Genomic DNA, 26,855 nt, shown 5'->3' with positions numbered 1-26,855 from the left:
CCTGTGCCAGGTTACACATTTGCCCATTGCAAGAATGCTTACTACAACAATAGTCTCAAGCGGAGAATCACAGGGTAGATTTAGTGTTGATTGGGATCTGCACTCATCGATCTCTATTCAGTGGTGGAACACCAACAACATGTCGCAGGGGCGACCCTTTTTCGACCAATTCCGGCAGTCACCATCACAACGGACTTCTCCCTTATGGGAGGGGGTTGCTTTATGGTATCTCATGGTCCAAGACCAGTGTGCACCCTATCACCAGAGTCACCAAATAAATTACCTAGAGCTGTGGCCGTTAAACTAGCCCTGAAGGTCTTCCATTGGTGGCTCTCATTCACACAGACAACATGACTACCATGTACTATCTACAGAAGCATGGCGGCACACACTGTCTCCACCTATCCACGTTAGCCCAGAGCATTTGGGGGTGACCAATTAGCCACAGAGTCCATCTGCTGACAGAGTACCTGCCAAGAGTGGACAACAGCTGTGCAGACCTCAGCAGAATGCAGGAACAAATCCACAAGTGGAACTCCACTAGCATGTTCTCATTCAGTACTTTTAGCGGTGGAGGTTCCCCGAAATGCTCAAGCTTCGCCTCCAGCTACCCAACATCCATGGGCAATGAACTATGAATTAACTGGTTAGGTATATTTGCCTATGCTTTTCCACCTCTACCACTTCTTCTGTTCGTGGCTTTGGTAGATCTCCCTCACCCTCATTTTGGTAGCTCACACTTGGGCCAGACAACCTTGGTTCCCCACCCTCTTCAAACTCCTAGTGGTGCAGCACGAGAAGCCCTCAGCAGGCCAGACCTTCTCACACAAAACCATGGAGAAAGCAGGCACCCCAACCCTAAAATGTGCAACCTTTCGATTTGGCTCCGGAGTTCTTAGAGTTTGGTTATCTAAATCTTCCCCAGGAATGCATGACCTGCGACCTGGCCTACATTTCTTTTTGGCTCCATGTAGCTGCCTACCTTCAGAATGGAGAACACACATCACATTTCAGGATCCAGGTTATCAAACTTTTATGGAAGATATTTTTGGGGTGCTTAACTGCTGGTGATCTTACATTTTAACAATGGGTCCCTATTGTCTAGTGCCCACTGAATGTGCTATGGCCCCTAAAACATGTTGAAATTGGTTTAAACCCTCACTGGCACATTTAACTTTCCTATTAGACCATAGTATTTGGTGCAGAAATACACACATGGAATGGAACATTAAATTCCACTTGTGGACTGCATTGCCTAATGTGCCAACCACTACAGTGGCCGTGAAAACATGGGGTTAAGGCTACCTTGTGTAGCAGCTTGAACTCTGCTGTACAGACCTGTCAAAATCTCCCTTTTGACAGGTAGGGAAACCTGGTTTTAAATATTAAGTATGTCCCATCTAAGTGCACCTTGCTGCTCACAAGGTAGGGTGCATAATGTTTAAGAGTGGAGCATGTGTGCCATTTAAAATGTTATCTTCTCCCAGTCACCAGGCTCAAAATGACATGGTCACTGGCCAGGCTGTAACTGTTATATAAGGAACGTCAAAGTATATATTATACACTTCAGTCTGTAATATTACACCTGCACAAGCTACAGACTTCGTTCAATTACTTAATTTTATATTTAATAAAAATCTAATCTAAAGGTGAAGTCCGATTTTTGTAAAGTGCATGCGACAAATAACTTTTAGAAAGTTACCTTCACTCTGCGAAAGCTACTAAGGCCAATTTGTGTTCGCTCTCCAGCAACTGCACAGCCTGTACTTTTGCCTGAAGTTGGTGTGAAAGAGGTGTGAATACTTCTACCATAGCAGAGACAATGGCCTGGAAGTCAGGAGTTGTTGTCTTCTCCTTGCAGGAAGACCAGCTTGGGTGGGCCCAGGAACTCAAGTAACTTCAAAGGGGCCTGTCCTGTCACAAGTAAATGAGAAGTGACACCTGGGAAGGCCCCAGCATTTTGCCCATATTCGGGTTGGCACCAAAACCAGCGGGGGAGAGCTAACCCTAGAACCATTTTTGAGTTACCACGAAGGAGGGCGCTGTTCATTACTCTAGCCACATCTATGGATGGGCACACATGCTCTGCACATGGGGAGAAGGGTCTCCCCATCGTGAAGTTTGAAAGTGAGGGGCACAGTGGGATTTTTGCACCAGGACGTACAGAAACTTCTGAAAAGTGGATAGTGTTGACCCGGGGATCATTTACCCCAGTAGTTAGGGAATGACCAGGAGTTGCCCCCACCCACCAGCTGGTGCCAGGCATAAATGAAGCACCCCACAACTCCACCTAAGATAAAATACTGGACCGGCGGAAGAACAGAAGAGTACTTAACCCTGATGTCTGTGACCTGAGAGAAATCCTGAAGGACTGGACCTGCTTCCCCTTGTACCCAGGATAAAGAAGCGGATCTCCAGTGGTCAGTTGGTTTACCTCCTGAGTGGCTAAAGGTTCACAATAAACTGAAAGAGGCCTTTTTTCTGAAGTACCAATTTGACTAGTAGCCGCAACACCGTCAGTGGACTTTGCTGTAGGCCTCTGCCTGACATCCTCAGCATCTCTAAGTGCCGTCCCTCTCCGGAAGTCTTTAGAAGTGTACACCTGTGGTTGTTTTCGGCACCTGAAGGACCTCTGTGATCTTTGAAAAACTTTTCTTCCACAGCTTCAGGAATATTTGAGGGAAAAGGTATCCACCTGGCAGTTTTAGTGGGTCCGAATTGATTTCAGCTTTGTCCTATTCAAGCCTCACAGCACATTCGGAAATAAAAAAGCTGACTTCCATTCTGCGTTGGGAGTTTAAAACCTTTCAGCTGGAAATATCCAAATTTACAGAGCTCCAGCGGAACAACCTGCTTCATGTATCTGGCCTTCATTTCAGCGCTGCGGTTAAAATGTCATCAGCAGCCCACTTGAGTAGGATTTGTCTTTTCAATTAGTGACCTTTCTATAGTGGGATCTAGAAATATTTCTGAACTTTTTGACTTTCAGACATTCACTGGGATCAATTCGTTAGTTGTTTTCAACTCTGTCTCCATCATGGTGGACCTCGAATTACACTGTTTACTGGTTCCCTAGACTACCATTGGCGCTTTCACTGTTTAGTGCTATTTTCTGTTCATTGAATTAATTTTTGTTTTGGTCTTAATTTACTGCTAACCTTTTTCTCTTCATTTTAAAATTGGTTACGTGATTTTACTTTGGTTCTTGTGACTTTTTCCACTGTCTATGCGCTTCTTCGTTTATCCCAAATTATAATCCACTTTCCTAGTAATCCAAGATGCTTACCAAATATATGACGTGACAGGGTTATAAATTCGAACTTAATCTGCCCACAGTCATGGGTGATCAGGCCTGACCATTGGAGAACCTAGAGCCAAATACCACTTTCAATAGGTCTGCTCTGAACACTGTCTTGAAAGTTATACAGTTAGGTAGGTTCTTCAGTTGATGTTTCCCTAGACACCGTTTTTGGAGCTTCCCAATCTAAGGGCACATAGGTCAATATCCTAATCATAGAACTCAGCACATGAAGAATTGAGTCTTTCTGATCAAAGGCGATAGTGCAACAAGAGGAAGAAGCACATTATTAAACCCGTGGTTCTGTTGATCTGGACTTCCCTGCACCGAAGACCCGATGGTGCATTTCCATGTTACAGCCAAAAGGTGAGGAAAAGGATCAAGAATATAATTATCTCTATATGAGAGGTCCTGGTGTTGCCACAGTGCATAAAGTGCAGTCACAGGCAAATCGTGACTGCACTCATTTTAGTGCAATAGGACCCATAAATATGTTCAATAGGCTTAGCTCTACAAACTCTTTAAGGCCTTAATACCATTTTAGTACAAATCATGCTTCTGCACTCCTCCTCTCCCTTAGCCTACTCGCTATAGAAGCAGTTCCACTGCGGCACTAATCTTGCTTTTTGCCCTAGGAATAACACATTATAAGCTTGGCACATTTAGGAGGTGGTCCTCTTTGATTTCTAGTAGGTTTCAAAATTCGAAATTGTATTTTTTTTTCAGTGGGCCCCCTCTGCAATAAACGGCTTGATGCGCTCCGTTGTAAAAATATTTTTTCCTCCATTTTTCACATATTTTTCTCACATGAGGTTGAGAATCTCAAGAGAGTTTCCTCACGATGTCTCGTCGTATGTAGACTAGTCCAAAATGATAAATACAATTAGTACATGGGGCTTAGTGTTGCAACAGTTTCAACCCCTGCTGTTTGGGCGAAGAAAGATGTCTACCTTGATTTCTACATCAGCACACATCCTACTGTACGGACCCGAGCCCCACTCGCCTGGCCATGGCACAAACTTGTTGTGCAAAGTGTGCATTCAAAGAGGGGAATCGCCCAATAAAAAACATAGCTTGCAACGATACTGGATGTCTGAAGGAATTCCAGAAGCATTTATTTGTTTTGTCTCATAATCCTTTCAAAACTATGGCATACACTTGCAATAAAGTTACAATCAAATGAGCACATTTATCCTCAGATCTCAAACTTTCTGCATCTGCTGCAGGCTGGAGTATCCCCAATCTCTGTCTGCACATCATCCATGAGTACAGAGAATAAATACTCTGAATTTCGGATACTAACAGCATGAGTGGTCTCTTTGCAAATGTGGGGTACAGTCAATCGAGTGGCCAGAAAAATAAAATATTCCCCACTTTGAACTATATCCCTAGTGGCACTCAGTGAGGCAAGCTAGCCCAGCACTTTTCGATTGCTTCCTCAGGAATTCTGAAATCCATGCTGCAAATGGTACCTTTTACACTTTCATTCTTAATGAATTATGCCATCTTCATTTGGTTTTCTTCATTCATCCTGCCTTCTTGTCATCTATCCACCCTTTCTCTCTGACTTTACTTTTTTCTCATAATACATCCATTATTCTTTGCCATGTATCGATACCTAACTCCGCCCATCCTTCTTTCCCCATCAGTCTCTCCGTCCTCCTCTATTCCTTTTCACTTCTCTCCATCAAACCACCCATCTGTCTCCCTATCCATTCATCCTTTTCTCCATCGCTCCCTCCTTCCCTTTCAACCTTTGCTTTAGTCACTCTTGTGCAGTTGTTTCTATGCATATCGTTTTAAAGGTTTTGTGCTACACATACTTCCCAATTGTACCCAGCGCCTGCCCAAGCTGGTAAAGCGAGGGGTTCCTGTCGCCCCTGGCCATGTTTCCAGCCATGTTTCCAGACTTCCTGGCCGGGACCATAGTTTACTGGACTAGAATAGTAATCTCTCTACAGTGAGCATCTTCCACAGATCCATTTCTCGGTAGGATCCTAACACAATACTAAATGTCCCGTAGACACTGACCACTATCTTCACATCACATTGCATCTCCCTTATATTACTTTGGTTTGCCTTGCAGATATTTCTGCTGCTCTATTAGCCTCTTAATGTTTTCAGCTTATTATATTGTGACAGTAAATCTTTTAAATGTTTGAATCCACTGTTCTATACATGGTTTTTTGATGAGATGCTCCTATTTTAGAAATGGTGGGTTTGATTACTTATTCAAATATTTTGCACATTCTCTGCTGTCTCGCGTGGATAACTTTGTGCTGCTTCGTATGACTCCATTGTCTGTACATGGAGCTTAGTTTTTAGGTTTCGCCTCGTCGAAAGCTGCGCTCTCTGCGCAGCTTTTCGGCGCAGGCGAAAACCTAATGAGAATAATATGTTGGTTGGGAATCCGCCCCTCTGTTCCATTGGCTAGCTCCATAAATGGATTCTAGCCATTGGAACAGAGATCTGTCCATCATGGCCGGACCAGATTCGTGGGCGTTCCCGCGATTTCTTCCCTCTCCACCCTTTTCTGATCGTCATCGCGGCGGTGGGCGGATGTTATTTTTTTTTTTGTATCGGCACGTTGGTTGCATTTCCAACGTGTGCCTTGCAGGGGTGGGCTGCGCGATTTCACTTTCCAAGAGCCAGCAGGTAAGCAGCATATTTCTATCCCGTTCCCGCTCCCCCCTCCCGCTGTCCGTGTGCCCGTTAACCCGCCCCCCCTCCCGCTGTCCGTGTGCCCATTAACATGCCCCCCCTCCCGCTGTCCGTGAGCCCGTCCCGTCATTCAGGCATCTGAATGAAATTGCGGCTGGATCAAACTAGTGAGTTGCGTGTAATACCTGTGCCATGTGTCTCTATTTTAACTTTCTGTGCCTCTCCGGGGTGGAGCGCGCCCTGAACCAGCAGGTAAGCAGCATATTTCTATCCCGTTCCCGCCCCCCCTCCCGCTGTCCGTGTGCCCATTAACCTGCCTCCCCTCCCGCTGTCCGTGTGCCCGTTAACCCGCCCCCGCTGTCCGTGTGCCCGTTAACACGCCCCCCCTCCTGCTGTCCGTGAGCCCGTCCCGTCATTCAGGCATCTGAATGAAATTGCGGCTGGATCCAACTAGTAAGTTGCGTGCTATACCTGTGTCATGTGTCTCTATTTTAACTTTCTATGCCTCTCCGGGGTGGAGCGCGCCCTATTCCAGAGTGGAGCGCGTCCCCTCACTGTTGGTGCAGCTTTTGAATGTGCTGTAAGGCTGCCATGCATTGCGGACTGTGTGTTCATTTACCATTATCCGATGCGGCATTGGAAACTGCCCTCGTGGGCTGCTGTTCGTCTCTGCAGTGTGAGTTGATTCTTTGCAGTGTAGCTTCAATCTCTGCAGTGTGACTTGAATATGCACAGAGTGGCTCGATTCAGCGCAGTGTGACATGAATCAGCACATGACGCGAATCAGCGCAGTGTGACTTTAGTCTCTGCAGTGTGACGCTAATCTGCGCAGTGTGACTTGAATCTGTGCCATGAAACACGTATACATGCTGAGCAGTCAAATGTGTTTCTTCTGGTGTTTTCTGTAGCGCTTTCGTTTCCAGGCACCACTTGGTTCACCTGGCCAGGTGTGGTGTGAACGACCTCTGTTTAATCTGGAGGGGGTGGGGCCGATCCGCCACCCCTCGGGACACTGTGTACACATCTTGTATGACTGGCTTGGGGCCTCTGCGAGTGTACCCTGGGGTGGTGTTTGTGCAGGCTGGAGGGGTGAACGGTGACGTCATGACGGGGTTAAGGGGGGGCAGACCTCAGCGGGGGCTCTGTCTGTATTTGTGTTTCATTGTCCGGGTATGTTGGGCTGGAGGGCAGGTTCCCACGGGGGGCTGTGTTTGTGTAGGGGGCGCTGGAACATTCACGGTTAATGTGGGGGTGGGGGCTCTGTCCCCCGAGGCGATGCACGAAAAGGGGGCCATTGTTCCAGCCGTGGGAGCGCAGGCGTGCCCATGACCCCTGTAGTAAATACCCATGCATGTTCTTCGTGCCTTGATACCTACGGGGTTCAGCGCGCGATTTCAAATAAAAAATATTGTGGCTTCTTCTGTCAGACTCCGGCTGACCAGTCCGACACGCCCTCTCGGAGGACATGTGAGTCCATTTAACACTGTGTGTGCCTCGATCGATAATTATCGATACAGTTGCCTCGCGCCCATGCTCCACGCTAGAGTCCCTTTAAACCCTGTTAATAGGCAGCCAATGAGGTGCCCAGAAGTTGTTTCTTTGCAATGCACAGGCACTTTGAAAACATTCGCATCTAGGTGCTATGAGCCGAAGCAGGGCGAAGGCCTGGATACATACATACATTTGCAACTGCTGATCTGCGCCCCGGCTGCGTCTGTGGTCTGGGGTCCGGTCTTCTAGGCACTGTGGTGTAAGACCCAGACACCTGGACGCCAAGCAGAGTATATTCAAAGCCTCTCTCCTCTCCCTCCACCAACTAGAGACAAGGGGCACATCCTTCAAGTGTCGGTAAAACGAATATCATTGCACCAAGTTTACAGTACCTAGGATTTGACTCTCAGACTGTGGGTGGTTGTAGTCTTTTGAGGTGTAGGGTGTGGGGGGTTGAAGATGGTTGAGGGTAGCCTTGTCACGGTTATTTTATTCTGTTGCTGAGCGGAAGCAAGACACTTGTTGCCACAGAAGTCCTTCTTGCTTCTTTTAACTTTACTTCTGACTTCTGAAGTCAGTCACCTCTGAAGCTCTGTATTGTCATTCCTCGCACAGATTATGCTGCGGGTCCTTAAATATGAGCCCTGTGGCTGCTCCTAGTACCTTCACTCCTACTGCTTTTACGAATCCAATTAGGTATCCTGTCTTACATTTACAGATGCTCGCCACCTCAATCTGTTGGGCTCCTTGGAACCCTCACAGATACATTGTAATCTCCAACCAGAAGAGAGGGTTGAAAGATGTGATCTCCGCGTGGATCAATCTTCTGGTAAGCCCCTTCGCTTATGGAGATCTCCTAGAGGACATGTGGCTGACCTTACTTGGGTAAATCTCTGCAACATAGTGAAGCTTCAGACTGAGATGCTGATCAATACAGTGGAACTGCTACCAATAGTTTAAAGAATCACTCTAAAATCCCAACCTGGTCACCTCCTCCCAGCATCAAAATTGTGGTCTTGGCACTCGCCAGGAGTTTTGTTAACAAATCTTTAGAACATAGGAAAAACTGAAAATTCTGAAAAGTCTGAAAATTTAGTTCAGATTTGGCAAAAATAATGATGTTGTAAAAAAGTGTTTTCGTATTTTTAAAAAGCCTGGTTATTTGAAATGAGAAATAACCAGTATTTTATCAAGGATGTCTCAAAAATATGAGAGGAAATGCCTTCATGGACTAGAGGCTTAAATCTTAAGCACAAGTTTCTGCCTTTTTGTTTCTGAAGAACTATGCCAACCCATTCAAGTGGCATCCATTTTACAGGAGTGTCGAATTATAAAATAAGATATTTGTTACCACCTTATTTACATATGATTGTAATGATATTTTGCACAATATTTATAAACAATTTTCTAAACTGCTGTTAACTGGTGTAATGTTACAGGCATTCTCATGGTTGCAGGAGGAAGGCAAAATACCTCGTCCTATAAATGCTATATTTTCAATGAATTACATTAATTGGTGACCGTTTTTTCTTACCTTTTCGTGGTAATCGAAGGTGGAAACGGGGTTGTACTCAGACCCAACTGGTGAAAGTTTTTAAGCACGGCTAATTTCTCTAATTATACATGAAAAGTGGATGCCCCGATAACTAGACTAGTTAAGGGATTATACTGATGTACTTCATAAATACGCATTGTTGTTTGGGGGGTAAACATGTGTGCACACTTGTGCTCGTGTTCTTTTCACCTACTTTGTTTTATTTGTTCTCATGTGTATGGAAAATGACGGCAAACGAAGCAAAGGACCCCTCTGTGGATTCAGAACATGATGACTCGTTGGAGTGTAGTTTTCCATGCTCCTGTGGTTTTTAGGCCTTGCCTACATACATCTTTATCTGCTTGTTGTTGATTGCCTGTAGTGAACAATGTAATACAGCGAATGGGTTTTGGCTCAGCCCCTTTCATTTCCTTTCATTGCTTTTCTCCCAATACTTGTAACTTAACAAGCATTTCGGTCTCTCCATATTTTGATTGGTTAGCATGTGAACTCCATTGCTTTCAGAACATGTAGCAGTGCATGTGAGGTCTACTTTATCTTGTTTAAATGTTGCATGGAAGTCGGATCTGTTCTGAAAGTGGACCAGTTAAATACCACACAGTTGAGGAAAGGGTTCGTGTGACTATGTGCTCCTCATCAGGCATGCAACTGGACCCAAGCTTTGGGGGAGGAGAGGGAGTGAGGGGCGGGGGTGTGAGGGTTGTCTCCAAAGCCATGTCTAATAACATTGGTAAACAGGGCTTACAACCAGAAATATGCTGCTTTGAGGAAGGCGCAATATAGTCAAAATGTTTTTATTCCTCCAAACTTTTCAAACTTCGCATGTCTGCTGCACTGCACAGCACACATTCCAATGTGGGAAGCGTTTTAAATCAGTCTAAGCATTGTTACAGACAATATTTTCTTTGTCGATTTTTCAAGCTTGGGGCCAGAAGGAATTAATAAAAACAATGATTTTAGCTACATTATTGTAGCTCCTCCCTTCTGTCTGAAAAGCACCTTCTACATCCCTCAGGGCTGGAATATTGAAGATGCATTTATGTAGGAGATAAGAGAACCTCTTAACGCACATTTTAAGGATTATGCAAGAGTTTTGTTACAATATATTGGAATGAGGCCAAAAGGCAACTTCTTATTCAGAACGTCGAAGGACTTACAATATACTGGCTATGCTTGCTTCCCTGCCCCCTGGCTGTGCTTGCTCCCCCGCCCCCTGGTTCCCCTTCCCCTGGCTGTAATTGCTTCCCTGCCCCCTGGCTGTGCTTGCTTCCCTGCCCCCTGGCTGTGCTTGCTTCCCTGCCCCCTGGCTGGGCTTCCCTGCCCCCTCACTGTGCTCCCCTGCCCCCTCGCTGTGCTTCCCTGCCCCCTCGCTGTGCTTGCTCTCCTGAGTGTGTGTGTGGCTCTGTGTGTGTGTGTGGCTCTGGGTGTGTGTGTGTGGCTCTGGGTGTGCGTGTGTGGCTGGCTCTGTGTGTGTGTGTGTGGCTGGCTCTGTGTGTGTGTGTGGCTGGCTCTGGGTGTGTGTGTGTGGCTCTGGGTGTGTGTGTGTGTGGCTGGCTCTGGGTGTGTTGTGTGGCTCTGGGTGTGTGTGTGTGTGGTAGTAATTGCTGTCTGCTGAGCTCGTCCGTAGGGTACAATAGGTCTCACGAGAGATTAAGCTAATGGCTATGTAAATGACAAAACCAACACATAAATAAAAAAAATTGTCATTTACAATGCCAATAGCTCTAACTTTTCCAAAGGCGAAACCATTGCATTGTAAATGCTTGTTATTACACGAGTCTGCATGTTCTTATCGTTTCAGCCCACATGATGCATTTTGCAAGGTACGTATACATAGTGGTGACCAAGGTTACCGTTCCTCTACCTCTGCAGAGTTTATTTAAATGCCCTCCATGCATTTCTTCCTAATGACTTAACTGTAATTATGTTTTCTTTTTTTAAACATTTTTAGCACTTTAACAGTTGTGGTTTAGTAACTTTAGAGATCCTAGATGGCTTACATGCGAACTTGTCCAGGTTTATCAGAGTAGCAAATAAACTGTTATCCTGATTCTTAACTTGTTGAGTTCTTTGTAAACTTAGAATTGAATAAGAAGCTGCAATGCTGGATAAAGATATTCTACATTTTGAAAGTGTATTTAAACTTCTTTGGCTTTCAGGGTGTTATGAAACGAAGAGATCAAATACAAGCTGAGCTTGATGGTAAAGTTTATGCGATGGCGAACAAAAAGGCTGATACTGAGAGAGTAAGTATTTTAACCTAGCTGACTACCTTTATGATTTTTTGGTCTCAGCATGCAGCTAGTTCTCCACGGTGCAAAGATTTGCTTCAACTCTACACCTCATGGTATTCTGTTGTAATTAAGGAATTATATTAGTTAATCGTGGAAGTGGGTTTAAGGTCAGTAAATTAGTGATATTAGGCATCATTAATCAGTTAATTTAGCACAAACAAATATGCTTTATGATGTGCTTCTAAAATATGCTACCAGCATGGCCAGAACCAAGCCAATTTTTCAGGATAACCACCAGCTCTGTAAACGAGTTTCATTCCGAATAATTGCATGTGATTTTATCTTAAATGGATATCCTCAAAATCTTCCACTGATTCTGCCCTTCTAAACATATGGCATGCACCCAGCTGTAATAGAGTTGACAGAGTATGAATTCATTAATTTTGAAATATTGTCACATGTTATAGTGCTATTTTATTTTACACAATGCCTGATGCATCACATTCACTAGTGTCTTCCCCCTTGGACTCCTCCAATTATTGCTATTTTTTGTTCCGGAAAGCGCCAGTGTTTCAGGTTCGCCATCGACTCATACAGTCAGATCTGAATTGGGCATTTATATGTTAAACGAAAACATAGAAATTTAGAAACCACTTACAATACACCACAAGAACCAGAGTTTTGCTCCTTTGAACTGCAAAACACATTATCTTGGCCACTCAGGGATATGACATTTAATTGCATCGCTGCGGCGGTTATTTTTCCGCTGTGCGGCATTTTTAAAAATACCGCGTTACATGACGAGCTTAGCTCGTCATCCGCACACGACCACCGTGGCTGATGACTAAGCATGAGCTTAAAATCCGTTCCGCTCGCGGATTTTGCGAATTTTCGGTAAATTCGCGATCCGCGAATTTACCGAGAATTCGCAAATCCGCGAGCGGCGGATCCGGGGGCAAAAGTTTAAGCCTGGCCTGTTGTAACTATTTTACGATGGCGCCGGCAAGCTACCAGCGCAATCCTAAAATAGTTACTAAGTTAGCTTCAACAGGAAGCTCTAATAGATAAAATAAAGCAGGTGCTCGATTTTATCTATTAGAGCTTCCTGTTGAAGCTAATTTAGTAACTATTTTAGGATGGCGCTGGCAGCTTGCCGGCGCCATCGTAAAATAGTTACAACAGGCCAGGCTGGTGTGCTTTCTTTAATCTTTTCCCAAATGTACCGTGGAAAATCAGCTGTGATGCTGGATAGAGGCTTTTGCATCCTTGACTTTCACGAGCGCAATACCCGTGCTGTTCTTGTGACCAGGGGCTTCTTTCTCTTCATCTGCTGAACTGATCTTTCTCTGACCTTTTATGCACACAAGAGGCATGTGAACTCGCATGGAAGCCCTGCATGTTTGGCCCCGCCCACACACTCGCGGTTTGCACCGTCTTCCTGCCATTCACCCACTATGATGGACAGCTCACTCAAGGGACCCCTGCGCCCTTCGGGGCGATTGCATAGTAACACACACATGGTCGCTCGAACTAGTTGATGCTCAAATTCAGTGACTCATTCATTAGCCCAAAAACAATTGTGAGCGTCGTCGAGGCTGGACAGGTGTGCCTTCTTCCCAACTCTACCGTGGAAAATCAGCTGTGATGCTGTATAGAGGCCTTTGCATCCTTGACTTTCACGAGCACAATACCCGTGCTGTTCTTGTGACCGGCAGGGGCTTCTTTCTCTTCATCTGCTGAACTGATCTTTCTCTGGCCTTTTATGCACACAAGAGGCATGTGCACTCGCATGGAAGCCCCGCCCCAAATCCGCGGATCCGCAAATCCGCAAAATCCGCGGATTTTGCGGATCCACGATCCGCAAATCCGCAAAATCCGCGGATCGTGGATCCGCAAAATCCGCCCATGCTTACTGATGACGAGCTGAGCTTGTCATCAGCAGCGAAGGGGTTAATAAATAGTTTCCTTTCAAGTAGAAATCAAAAAGAGTTCTAAAAACATAGTCTATTTCCTGTCAATGAAAAGACAACATTATTATTATATTTTGAACAGCATAGTTCTGGAAATAAACATCCACACCTTATAAAAATCCTTGTTATATAGAATTTGGGTTAACCCCTGTATTGCAACATTTTCAACTATTAAACATGGGCACGTTGCCAGATATCCACTGGCAGATAATCTGTTGTCAACAGCTGCTGTAGCCTTTCTCACAGATTCTTTGGAACAGGATTTGGCTAGAAGCCACAATATGTTGTCCGTCATAACTCCGCAATGCACTTCAGGTGCTCTCAGCTATTGCCTGGTTTAAAACAGAGCACTAATTCCACTCCAGATTTTAGTGACTTGTAAGTGATGCATCATATCACTTTTAACATGAACAATTAGTTATCTCCAAGGCTTACACTGTTTCCATTTTATAGATTCAAAGTGTGTACACACAGTAACTATATGGTGTAAATGAATATTGTGTTATCAGTGATGCAGGTCATTTAACGTGCCCTGAGTGATGTAATATGTGGAGCCATAAGCAATGCATGTTATAGTTAGTTCAGTAAACTATGACTGGTGAACTTTTGGGATCGATATAGGAAATAGATTATTTTGTTTGTTGATAACTTTGGCAGCATTTGACATATGTTCACAATATGCATTTTCCCCATACAGTTTTGCATAGGAACTTTAGACACGGCTATAGTCAAAATGGCTGAACAGAATTGCATGACATTTTGCAGAATGCTAGATCTTTACCCAGAAAGCTTGCTTTTCCTGATTGTGTGTAATCTATTCAGTAGTTGTTGAGAAATTAGGGTTGAAATGTTGTAGATATCTAGAAACGCAAAAGTACCAAGCACTGGCAGATCAAAAGATAACATATGATTGGCTGCCTCACATCAACGAAGATGTTTCGCAGCAATTTTAGGACTTGGTCCCCTTGTCCTGAAAAAAAAATTAAAACAATATAGGGGTGTAGGATAGGTATATTCTAAACGCTTAAGCCTTGTGAGCGTGTCCCCAGAGAGAACCCCACCGGCCCAAAATAAAATAAAAAATAAAAATAAAGTTCTACTATAAACCAAAAAACAAACAGGGCCATCCTACCCTCGTGGGAAAAGGAAACCCAGCAAACAAAAACTTCTGAGTGGCTGCTCATTTCATATGTTACTGATGGGAAGCACCCCGTAATGCTCAGTGGGGTATTTTTGTAGGATTTGATTTTGCTCCTCATCGTGCTGCTAGAAAGGGCGGGGGCACCACTAAACTTTTTTTTAATGTTGCATTCACAGTGATCGTTGTTAATACAATCCTGATACCTGAGCTTTCAGACAGCAAAACATGATACCTTTCTCATTGAAGGAGGATGGTATTATGTTGGTATGGCTTACACTGGGCTGAGACCCTTCTCAGAGTTTAGCTGTGAACCTGCTGGCCACTACACAGCAACACGCATTGAACAGTAAGCAAAAGCATATGACATGCAGTGAAAGTAGGTCTGGTCCTGGGAGTCTATTAAACTTGTGTACAGTCACAAGGACATTTTACGTGTCTTACAATGGCCAGAGTAGATCATAGCTTGAGTCTTGATAACTGAAAAGTGCTTAGAGGTGGGAGCTGCACTTGTACTGCTTTGCCAATAGAGTGCACAAAAGAAGTGAAAGTGCAGCAAAATACACTGTTTTCCAGTTTCTACTGAAAATAATATATTCCCTTCAGTGGTGTTTTGTCAGTTATTATCGGTTTTAACTGAAAACCAGAGCCCCTATATATATATATATATATATATATATATATATATATATATATATATATATATATATTCACTGAAAAAACCATAGGTTATAGACCATATATAGTTAGGAATTAGCATTTACAAAACCTTTTTTTACTCACACAAAACCATTGAAATTCGCATATATAGTTAGTTGCACTAACTATATATCGCGCACCCGCAATCCACTGCTGGTCATGTCACATATTACTTTATTCATGACATGGTCAGTGACATCACTGATGACATCTCAAATGACATCACTGATGACATCACTGATGACATCTCAAATGACATCTCAAATGACATCACTGATGATATCTCATTTGACATTACTGATCACATCACTGATGACATCATTCATGTGATAATACGATGAACCTCTTCAGGCTCTAATATAACCTTAGATACACTCAGTGTAAACAGACACTCACAGACTGTCACTCATCCATGGAGTTACTCACACACCTAATCAGTCTGCAAAGAATCAATCACACCTCCATTTCCTCAACTATACAGTTATACACACCTTACTTATTCAAACATATACTAACACATATTTACTCTCTTATACAATCCCTGATACAAGTTCACAATGATCCATACAGCCACTCACACATTCACTGGCTCTTATGCACAGTTATTTATATATGTCAACTCGCACATGTACTGTGTTTTACATATGTACTTACTTTGACATGTAGCACTGAGATATCCATTCACTCACCAATACACTCATGCACACAGTCAACCACCCATACAACTGTTTCCACATGCACTTTTGAACCCATACATCTAGTGAATCAACTGCTCACACATCTATGCACAGAGTCATACACCTCCCAGCCACCCACACACACACTCCGTCTCCCATACAAATACTTGGGCAACCAATCAATAACCCATATAGTTACTCATATAGCTACTGATCAACACATGCAGCAGTTTACAGAACAACAGACATAATGATGCACAAATTAAGACAGTTTAGTCACTAACCCATGCACTCAGTGAGACACATTTAATCACTCACTCATACAGTCAGTCATGCACCTACTAAATCCTTCATCCAGACACTAATACATCCACTTATTCTTCAATATGTAAGACATATTTTAACTTTACAGAAACATACAGTCACTGGATGTTGTCATCAGTGATGTCATCAGTGATGTCATTTGAGATGTCATCAGTGATGTCATCAGTGATGTCACTGACCATGTCATGAATGATGTAATATGTGACATGATCAGCAGTGGATTGCGGGTGCGCGATATATAGTTAGTGCAACTAACTATATATGCGAATTTCAATGGTTTCGTGTGAGTAAAATAAGGTTTTGTAAATGCTAATTCCTAACTATATATGGTCTATAACCTATGGTTTTTTCAGTGAATTTTCAAGGTTTTGTAAATGCTAATTCCTAACTATATATGATCTATAACCTATGGTTTTTTCAGTGATATATATATATATATATATATATATATATATATATATCATTTCTATGGCAAAATTAAACCCCTCATTTTGTTCCTTTTCAAATTAAATGTATTAAGTGTTACCACTTTTTTCCAATCAAGATGACTTCAGATGTGCCATACTTTTGTCATAAGTAAGACTGTTAGCGTTCTAGTTGTTCTTTATAACACTCTGGGACATTCTGTCATTGGGCTATAGTTGGGCTACATCTGGCTGATATTTGGGCTACATTTGTTTTTTTTGTCTCTGGTGGCCATCTTTGGGCTACATTGGGCTACATTGGGCTACATTTGGGCTCTAACCTATATATAGCCCAATGGTGCCCAATATATATTTTTCAAGGTTAATTTTCGGAAAAACCACTGGAGCATATATCTTGAGACATAGCAAAGGCACATCGGGGTACCAGTCCCTACAATTTTTCCAAGTTTGGTGGAAATCCATTCAGCCGTTCGGGCTAAAAGTGAGTCCAACCGCCCTATGGAAAACTCAGTGTTAAAAACACGTTTTGGGACCCCCCTTTTTTCTCGGCCCCCGCTTGACGAAACCCCCCCCAAACTTTCAGGGGACGCTCAGAAACAAAATGTGCCATTTTCCTGAAAATTTCAGCCAATTCCGTCCATCATCCCCAAAGTTATTCAACATAGAATTTTCAGAAATCCCTATTAAAAAACATCCTAACTATATATACCTACTGGCGACATATAATATTACATATATATATATATAAATATTACTCTTTGGCTTTTCCCTCTATATTTTCCTTGGCTTCCTATGAACCCCATCTAAATTTCTTCATTCTGCTTCATTATTTCATTTAACTATTTCCTAGTCACATTGTGCAGCATTGTGCTTTTGTTGTCTTATCCATCTTACTTCTAAACTGTATAATGAACTATCCCTTCTGATAAGAAGTGCACTGCCTTTATTGTATTTTAACGAATTATTAAATGATCATTTTCTGGCATCATCTGATGTGTGACCTAGTGATTGTCTGCTGGCTTAGTTTTTATTTTTTTGTTTTTCTGTGCTGTTCGCTTCTGCTACCTTTAGGACTTCGGATACAAACTCTGGAATGAATAAAAAAATGGCCTTTAGCCAAGGTGCCCTTCTCGGGAGGAATAAAACACCTACATTTATTTTGAATGTCTTCTGCTCGGTTGCCTTTGGCAACACAGATGCATTAGATACCTAAACATAAAGCCGGTGTCCTCCTGCCCCAGTGACTTGAACGTCCCAGAATCAGAAAGCAAAACTCCGTGTTAAATGACAAATATGACAAGCCCAGTCTAGACAAACTCTGTATTTTAAAAGAAAACTAAGTTAAATTTAAGTTCAAGCAAACCAAGTGTGCATGGAATAATTGTATGTACTATGACAAATAAAAGCAAGAAAGCCCTAAAGAAATATAAGTGGGAGATAAAATAAGTGCATTGGCAATTACAATAGTTAGTATGCTAGGCCCTGCACTCACATAGGAATACTGTTCATTCTGCACCTATACAGGCACACCACTCATCCTGCACTCATGTCGGCACATTGCTCATCCTGTGTTCACATAGGTACACTGATCATTCTACTCTCACACAGGCACACCACTCATCCTGCTCTCATACAGGCACATTGCTAATCCGGAACTCAAATAGACACTAAATTATCCTTCAGTCATGCAGACACTCCACTCATCCTTCACTCACATTATAAACTGAAATCCTTCAATCCAGCTCGTTACTCACACTGCAGTGACTCAGGCCCACTGATCATCTTTATTTACACACTTTTCTCCCTGCACTTAAAATACATGCCACTCAGCCTGGAATCAGAAAGCCACATCCTTGCCTGACACACTACTAAGACACACTACTCTCTTGCTATTCTTCCAGGCAAATTGCTGACTATACAACCAGAAAGGCACAACTCTCGCTGTAACCTAATAACACAAATACTCACACCACCCCCTGCACTCACAGAGGCACACCACTCCCTTTGCACTCACTGCTCACTCTGCACTCACAATATATACTACTCACCCTGCACTCATAAAGGCACACCACTCATCCGGCACTTCTCCCCCTGCATGCATCTTATCCTGCATTTGCACAGGAACATCACTCACCCCTAATTGAGAAAACACACCATTGGAGAACAGTTTTTGCACAGAAATGCACCTGGTGCTTGCTGTTCCTCTACGCAACAGAGCAGGAAGCTCCTACCACATTATGACTACAAGAAAACATAAAGACGGAATGGACTCATCTTATGAATATTGTAGGTGAGTGGACATTTTTGGGCAGGACAAGTGTTTACCTCAAAGGATAGGCCACTACCTGCCAGCTGTCACATAAATGAAATCAAATAAACCTGTTCTCAATCCCTGATAAAGTGGCACCATGCAGTCATGCTTATATCGAAGGGAGTGAGTAAAGTGCATGCACAGTAGAGAAAGTCACATGAAAAATAGCACGATTTGACAGCCAATTTTAAAATAAAGAGCATCATTCTATGAGTAAAATAAGACCAAAATGACACACACTCAATAGGCAGGATCCTAAAATATCAGTTTTAAAGTTTTAATGGAAATTAGCTTGAAAAAGCACAAAGCACCAATGTTTGTTTATAAAAGCACTAGAGTGGGACCTATGCAGGATTTGAGGCTGACCTTTATAGAAGCCTGGATGAGTACAAGAGGATTGGTCGGAGTGCCAGTCTGGAAGCCAAACATTTTGAAAACATGTCTAAGTCCCAATGCAGTAAAGTCCTTTGTCACTTTGAGAAAAAAGGCCTTCCAGGGTGAACCCCACTGAAATTATAGCACTGCCGCCCATGGAAACGAAGGCAGATACTCAAAGCAGGATGGTTCCACGGGAGCTTTGGAGATTTCTTTTGGAAATATTTTTAATTCCTAGTGCAGAATGGGGCTTAATCGTTTTTCGGAGGTGTTGGGTGCCATGAAAGTTAAGTTTCCCGTATATTTAGTGAATCTCTAAATTTACCATTACATTACATCCACAGTCCGACCAGTTATAATGTAATCTGGCCTAAACACAGGGGGAAAATGCCATTTCTAATGTCACACGTGTTCCATGTGGAAATATTATGCAACCTACTGTGTGGAGAGCAAGGTCTGCTAAGGGGTGACTTATTTCATATTCAAAATCAGATTGTCCTACCTGTCAAAAGGGCGATATTGACAGGTCTGCAGGGTTGACGCTGCTGCTGTCAGACCACACAGGGTAGGTCTGAAACTTTTTTTCCCTGCCACTATAGTGGATCGCAAAATAAATGATGCAGTCCAGAAGCAGCGTTTAACTTTCCATGCTAGGGATGTATTTCCGTGTTATATACTGCTATGCCCTTAAAGGAAAGTTAAAAGTGGCAATTAGGTTTTATGCTGATTTCGACGTGTTTAGTGGTCAGAGCATACGGACTGGGTACTAGTAGAATCCTAATGTTGGCGCTCAAGATTACAAGTTGGTGAATCCCAATAAAAATGAAAAATTTGTAGTGAGGGGGCTGTAGGAAAGTACTAAATAAAAATACCAAAATGTACCTTATCCTTGTCTCTGCTCTGTTCCTTCCGTTTCTAATGCCTTACTCTTTCTCCAGCTTCTTGTTCTCTGATTATTAAAATACACAGTATTTATGAATGTCTGGACATTCAAATATGTTCGAGATTGGAAACGCATTTTATTTAGGGTATTTCCTTAGTACATTTTTTGTGTGTGAGTTTTTTTTAAACCAGTGAAATGTTTTTTTTTTATTGTGCTTGATTTTGCTTTGTTCAGAATGTGCCTTTTGCAGAGTTACTTTTGAAAATGAAATAGTCCATTGTGCATTTGCTGTTGAGGGGGTTGCCCATGCTGACAGTTATATAGTTCCTTCTATTATGCGTGGGCGGTACTCCTCTCTTCCATGGAAACAAGAATCCTACGCACAAGTTATTCATAGCCAAAAATGACTGGAGCTTTTATATTGCTGAAAATATGGAACATTATTAGAATCGTTTTTGGAAAGTGGATGAGGTTGAATTTGATCACTGAAAATATATAAAGAAAGATTAGTGTATAAATGTGTCACGATGATCAGAACTGTGGTAAAGGCTCCTAAATGGGTTTTTTTAGACATAATTGGACAAATTATGCTTTTGCTTACACCGTCAAAAATGCTTCAGAGCTGAAGGCAAGAAATTCTTTGTGGTGATTTTTAATGTCACATACACTTTGCTTGTTTGATGTTTTACTACATTACCTACCATTACTTACCATTGGTTGACTTCCACAGCACTCTCATTTCCGTGCCTCACATCAGTCCGCACTACCTGCTTTCAATTTCTCCTATTGAGTTTGTCCAGTCTGTGGTGCATGGAGCAAGTGCAGCTTCCTTTCTGGGGCCATTGTCGCTCCAAAGGCTGCACACTTGCAGAGGTACAGTGTTAGATTGTGCATCAAGCGGCGGGCTTGCAAAATCTGTTGTCCTGAAGAAAGAAAAATCTTAACCCCTTCACTGCTAGGCGTCCTCCCCCTCCCCCTGGTGCCAAGTTATTTTTTTTTGCTATTTGGGGTAATACGTGCTTATACCCCCATAATATTGTGTCCACATAAGGTATCCACGCCAAATTTGTGTCCTTTTTTTTCCAACATTCTGCCCAACAGCTGCAGCGAGGGGACGAGACTGATGTGCCACTTGCTGGATAAAACCGAAAGTGCTCAGCGACCCACAGTGATTTTCTCAATAGACGCCAAGAAGGCATTCAACATGGTCCACTGGCCATATTTGAAACAGGTCTTGCACAGATTCGGAGCTGGGGACTGATTGTTGAGATGGGTGGACTGCATAATCAGGGACCTGCAGGTGCGGATTAGGGTGAATGGGGTGTCCTTGCAACCGTTTTGTATTAGAGGAGGGACCAGACAGGTTCTCCTTTATCACCCCTGCTCTTCGCCCTATATATGGAGTCATTTGCGGAGAGGATACGCCAAAACCCGGCTATATCCGGGATCAGAAAGGGCGATGGAGAGCATACAATTTTGCTTCACGTGGACGATGTGGTATTGTTTTTAACCCAGCCGAGGACTTCGCTGTCCCCCTTATTGGAGGAACTCGAAAGCTTCAGTCGAGCTTCGGGCTTCAGGCTTGAAAGTTATTGTCCACAAAACACAGGCCCTTAGCTTGACCCTCCCTAAGACCGAGCAGCAGGTTTTGTCGGCACAGTTCCCGTTTGCATGGGCATCCGACGGCGTCCGGTACCTAGGCTTGCAGATGTACACCACACTCGATAACATAGCCCACGTGAACCATTCCATGCTCTTGATGGAAGTCAGGGGAGAACTTTAGAACTGAAGGAGGCACATCATGTCTTGGCTGGGAAGATTGGCAGCCATTAATATGACCATTCTTCCGAGCATCCTATGTGATGCAAACACTACCGCAACAACCGCCACCCAAGATGTTAGCACAGCAAAAAAACGCCTCATCCAAAACTTTCTTTGGGGAGGGAAGAAGTCGAGAATGGCCCGACATCTGACCTATCTGAAGCAGGAAGATGGGGGGTTGGTGTCCCACATCTGGAGCACTACTTCCAGGCAGCACAACTTTGATACATGCGTGAGTGGTGCAAGCTGGAGTCGGAAAAGCATTGGTGCTTCATCGACTGCTCAATAGCGAGAATACACATCTAAAAAGTGCCATTGCTTCCACAGAGGAACCGACTCAGTGGGGTATATTTATCCCCAGTCCTGAGAACTACTCTGGGAGTGTGGGAAAGGGTACAGGAGTCATATGGCCTTTAAACCCCTATGTCTCCCCTGACCCCTTTTATAGAAAAACCCAGACTCCCCACCTCACCCCCACCCACGTCAAGTGTGGGTAATGGTTACCTGCATTGGCAAGAGCCAACTGCAAACGTATAGGAGACCTCTTTGATGAGAAGAAGGGAGTGATGGAGTTTGCTAGTCTTGTCACAGGATTCGGGATCCCCCAGAAGGTGTACTGGCAATATCTTGCTCTCCGCCACTGGGTGACCCAGTCAAAAGTGTGCCCCCATGCGGGTCACCCCTCACCAAGTTTGAGCTGTGGTATATCACAAGGAACTCCTATAGATGTCTACTGTCAGACATTTACACTTTCCTAAATGCACCTAAGCAGCATAGTAAGTCTCCTGCGCAGCGTAGGTGGGAAGTGGAACTGGAGTATGAGTTTTCCCCCAAAGAATGGCATGACATTATATATAGAGCCAGAGCCTCCTCTTGCAGCACCACCGGCGTATAAATGTTTTGAACAATAGCACATTAATGGTAGTATACACTGGTGAGGAAACTGGGAGTGAATGTGCTGTGCTGGCGTCAGTGTGGTCATCCGGGCACCATTATGCATATCCTATGGTCTTGCCCAAAGATACAGGGTTACTGGGATGTAATCCTCCAAGATATAGACGACATTTACCACACGGATTTACCCAAATTCCCCTCCTTCATACTGCTAGGACTCCCCCAACACCTTGATGTACCCGCTTAGATCCTGCTGAGGTAGAGCGATCACCCTAGCACTGGGGGCTGCCAAACAGGCGCTGTTGGCTAGGTGGAGGTATGAGGAGGTACCATCCCGATTGGATTAGCTGTATGAACTATGGGAGACATTGGGGATGGAAAAGATCATAGCTGGCCTCACACGTTCTCTCCCTAAGTTTGACAAAACATGGGGTACCACTATAGAATTTTTATCCACCAAATTCAGACTTAAATGCCAGAGATACCTCTGGGTTCTTCAGCTTACTAAGGCCCCTACCCCGATGGAATAATGAGAGCATTCAGTGCAGACCCCCCAACGCTCACACAGTGCCCGCTTGACCCACAGTTCCCACCCCGAAGAAAGTCGGCTTATCCCCCTCCCCACCTCTCTCCTATTTCTTAGTTTTTCTATTATCTTCGTATCAGTGAATACATTTGATCCCCATCGGCTGGTGGATGTAGGTGGCGGCTATTGTTATTGTTGTCCTTTCAAAATAGTCAAAGATTTAAACCATAATATATTTGTTTCTTCTGAAATAGTATTCCTTCCTCCTCTTATGATTCTCTCTCTCGTGGACCATTGCTTCTTTACAATAATTTTTATTTAGAGGATTTGTTTCCTTCCACAGCTTGACATCAGGGTACCACTTTTTTCCTCTTAGCACCCCATGGGAGTGCATGTGTGTTCATGTCTATCCCACACATCTCTTCCACCCACGCTGTCCGTCTTACTCCACCTGGTTTCCAGCACATCCCCAGCAACTTCTAATGACATTGATATGTGGTGTTCACTGATGTCATTAGTTGTCACTGCGGGGTCGAAGTGGCAGCATAAGTGGTTTTGCTGCCTTTCCTGGTGGGGGAGTGCACAAGGGCCACCCACAGTAACTTCCCCTGTAGGTGGGTGCCAGGACGACAGGGAGCTGGCAGACGCACATGCCCACTATGGCATTGGGCTGCTCTCAGCCATCCAACTAAATTACCCTGCAGTCTGGTAAAAAATGTGCACCTTTTCAACACAACATTCACACAAATATTTCTCTAGCATCATGACAGACATTTCAAAAATATTGTCGGGTTCACCTTCCCCTCTCCATAATCTCAATATTGTCCAGACTTTCATAGATCTTTCTACCTTCAAAGCCTAAGTTGTGTAGTAGAATTGCCTGCTTCCACGCAACAGAGAATTTCTCACCACCAGAGGCAATGAGGTAGGAGTCAAAAATCAATTTCCACAGCAGTAGAGGATCAGATTTATCAGAAAGGGAATGAGGAGGTTCAGAAGTAGTGGCCATGACAAGACCCAGGAAATTGTTGAAGTAAAGTCCGAGAGTCACTAAAGAGAGAGCGCAAGGAAGGAAATAACAATTTAAACAAGAATGCAGGAGAAGACAATCTGGCAGCCCCCCCCAAAAATGGAAAATAAGTCATCCAAAACTTGAACAGGTTTGCCAGTCACCATATATTACAAGCGAGGCACTATATGCATCCACTGAGCCAGAACAAGTGAGAGGGTGTGCCTATCACCATGTAAGCAACAAATGCTCCCACTGTACCTTGAAGATTAAGAAGGAGTAAATGCCGGATCACTCCAGCGCGACCTGGGAACCGTTTGCACCACTCCTTTGAACACTGGATAATAAGTGAACAAAGAAACAAATAAATAAAGACCACACAGCAGAGCGCCAGAACAGATGATCACTAGAATACCAACTCAACTAATACCTTGCCAAACTTGAGGCAACCCAAAATGGTCACTGACCTATATAACTGCGTAGTCACGGGCTCCCTGGAGAGAATGCTACAACACCAACTTCTCTGCTTCCAAATAGGTAAAATGAGCACCCAAGATGGCGACAACGTGCGTGACTGGGCATCTGCACACTTCCTCTTGCAAAACTGGAACACCAACTCTGCCGCCTCACGATGATGAAAATAAGGTCAGATAACGGCCACCAATGTGCACATTTACACAGCTGCACACAGCACATTCCGCCTTTAATATGAAGCTGATGTCATCATGTGAGATAGGAGATGGAGGAGGAAACTTTGCAGGCTCCAATGTCTCTCCACTCAGATCTGACCGTAAGAATTCCTAGATGAGCTCAGGATTCCAGACTGCAGGACTCCCAGACACTGGCTGTGGTACGCTTGATTCATCTCAGCTCTCGGAGTGCGAATAGACCAGATCGCAGGAAATAAAATTCAGATTGAGGTAGGTTGCCACTCTTCTCCTGTCGGTTTGAAATTAACAGGTTTGATGGAATAGCTAATCACCAGTAATAAATTCAGGACACAAGTGGATGTCGACAGGATCTTTAATGTTGAGATATCAGGTACAAGCCATCAAACCCTCTGGAGCAGCACAAATCTGAACGGTCCACCATCCAGCTCCCAACCGACCAACTCCCCCACATTCCACCCATGACATCCTTAACCTTCTGGTTTCATATCTTGTGACATAACCATGCAACAAGTTAGAGAATGTAAGGCAGATTAACAGATCATAGCAATCTGATCTGTGTCTCTCACATCTGCAGAGTCCCACCTTTGATCGCTCCCTCTTTCTGTGTCTCTGCATTTTTTTGTGTCTCTTTATTATACTTGCTGTATCTCGCCACAAATCTGAGTCTGTCTCTGATATGTCATTTCATATCCAGGTCAAACCTGTCAAATGTCTGCTGTCTTCTCTCTTTCTGATAATTGTGTCTGCTGTGGCCTATCTCTTTCTTCGTCTGCAGTCTGCCACCTCTGATTTTTGTGCCTACAGCCACCTGACTTTGATCTGTCTCATTCCCTGCTGTCCTCTGTCTTTTTAGTATGGCTCTAATATTTGTCTCTACTTCCTGTCTCAACAGCCCATATATAGTCCTTTATATCCGCTGTCACAAATCACGGTTTGCCTTTGCAGTCTCTGATCCTTATCACTGCAGTTTCCCCACTCTGATTACTGCTGCAGTCTCTGATCTTTACCTCTTCAGGCGCCTGTTATTGATCTGTGTCAGTCTATGCAGTCCTAGCACTTTCTTTCCCTAACTTTTAGCCTTGGTGCACATCAGCTGCATTGCTGTATAAGTGAGACCTTTTGACTATGCCAATGCCTGTTAACATTCTTTGTGATATTCCTAAAATATACTATGAAACGCAATAGCACGCAGACATCTTAGCAGTAGGTGCCTTTATGTTGGAAAAGGAGGTATTCCATTGTAGGTGACAATGTATAAAACTAGAAAGAGTATATTGGGTTCTCTCTACTTACAGAGCTGCCACAACTTCCCCTCAAACTCCCCCAAATTACGGGAAAGTAAACAATATTGTAAAAAGCTAGAGAGGAAATGGCAACTTGATTATTCCCCTATCAGCAAAACTGCACATAGGGAGGCAATACAAACCTTTAAAGACGAAATTAAAGCCTCTCAATCAACCTTCTTTGAAGAAAAAATGAAGGCAGCTGCTTTCTTGCCCAAAGAAATCTATTGAATCGCAAAAACTTTCCTCAAACTTCCCCTGAAACCACCACATCCTATCGACGCCAAAACCCGCTGCAACAATCTGGCAGATTTCTTTCTCCAGAAAATGCAAACAATATACACCTCTTTTTTCCCCCACCCAGCTCGACACAACCATTGCCAACTTTTCAAGTGCAGGACCTCGACCTTCATCCACCCTGGAAACCCTCCCCCCTCTCAATCCCACCATATTGGAATCCATTCTGCACCGGGTGAAATCTAGCTCCCCCCTTTGCCCCGGCACCCCCACGTGCCCTGCTGTCAGCCATTGGCAACATCCTTTCTACCACCCTCGACCTGCGTAATGCCTCCATTTCCTCCTGCACTGTCCCTTCCCCTTGGAAGTGCGC

General features: G+C 43.7%; 1 protein-coding gene across 1 annotated transcript in view; it reads left to right on the top strand.

Moving 5' to 3' along the window:
- The window catches only part of SNX7 (sorting nexin 7), a 189,851-nt gene that overhangs the window by 79,675 nt on the left and 83,321 nt on the right, over positions 1–26,855 (top strand). The window contains exon 7 of the mRNA XM_086954685.1: positions 11,165–11,251. Coding sequence (XP_086810811.1) covers positions 11,165–11,251 — 87 coding nt within the window. The remainder of the gene's footprint in view (positions 1–11,164; positions 11,252–26,855) is intronic.

The sequence above is a fragment of the Lissotriton vulgaris genome, chromosome 1_1 (assembly GCF_964263255.1).
Source record: "Lissotriton vulgaris chromosome 1_1, aLisVul1.2, whole genome shotgun sequence".
NCBI lineage: Eukaryota > Metazoa > Chordata > Amphibia > Caudata > Salamandridae > Lissotriton > Lissotriton vulgaris.
This window is presented reverse-complemented; position numbering and strand designations above follow the sequence as displayed.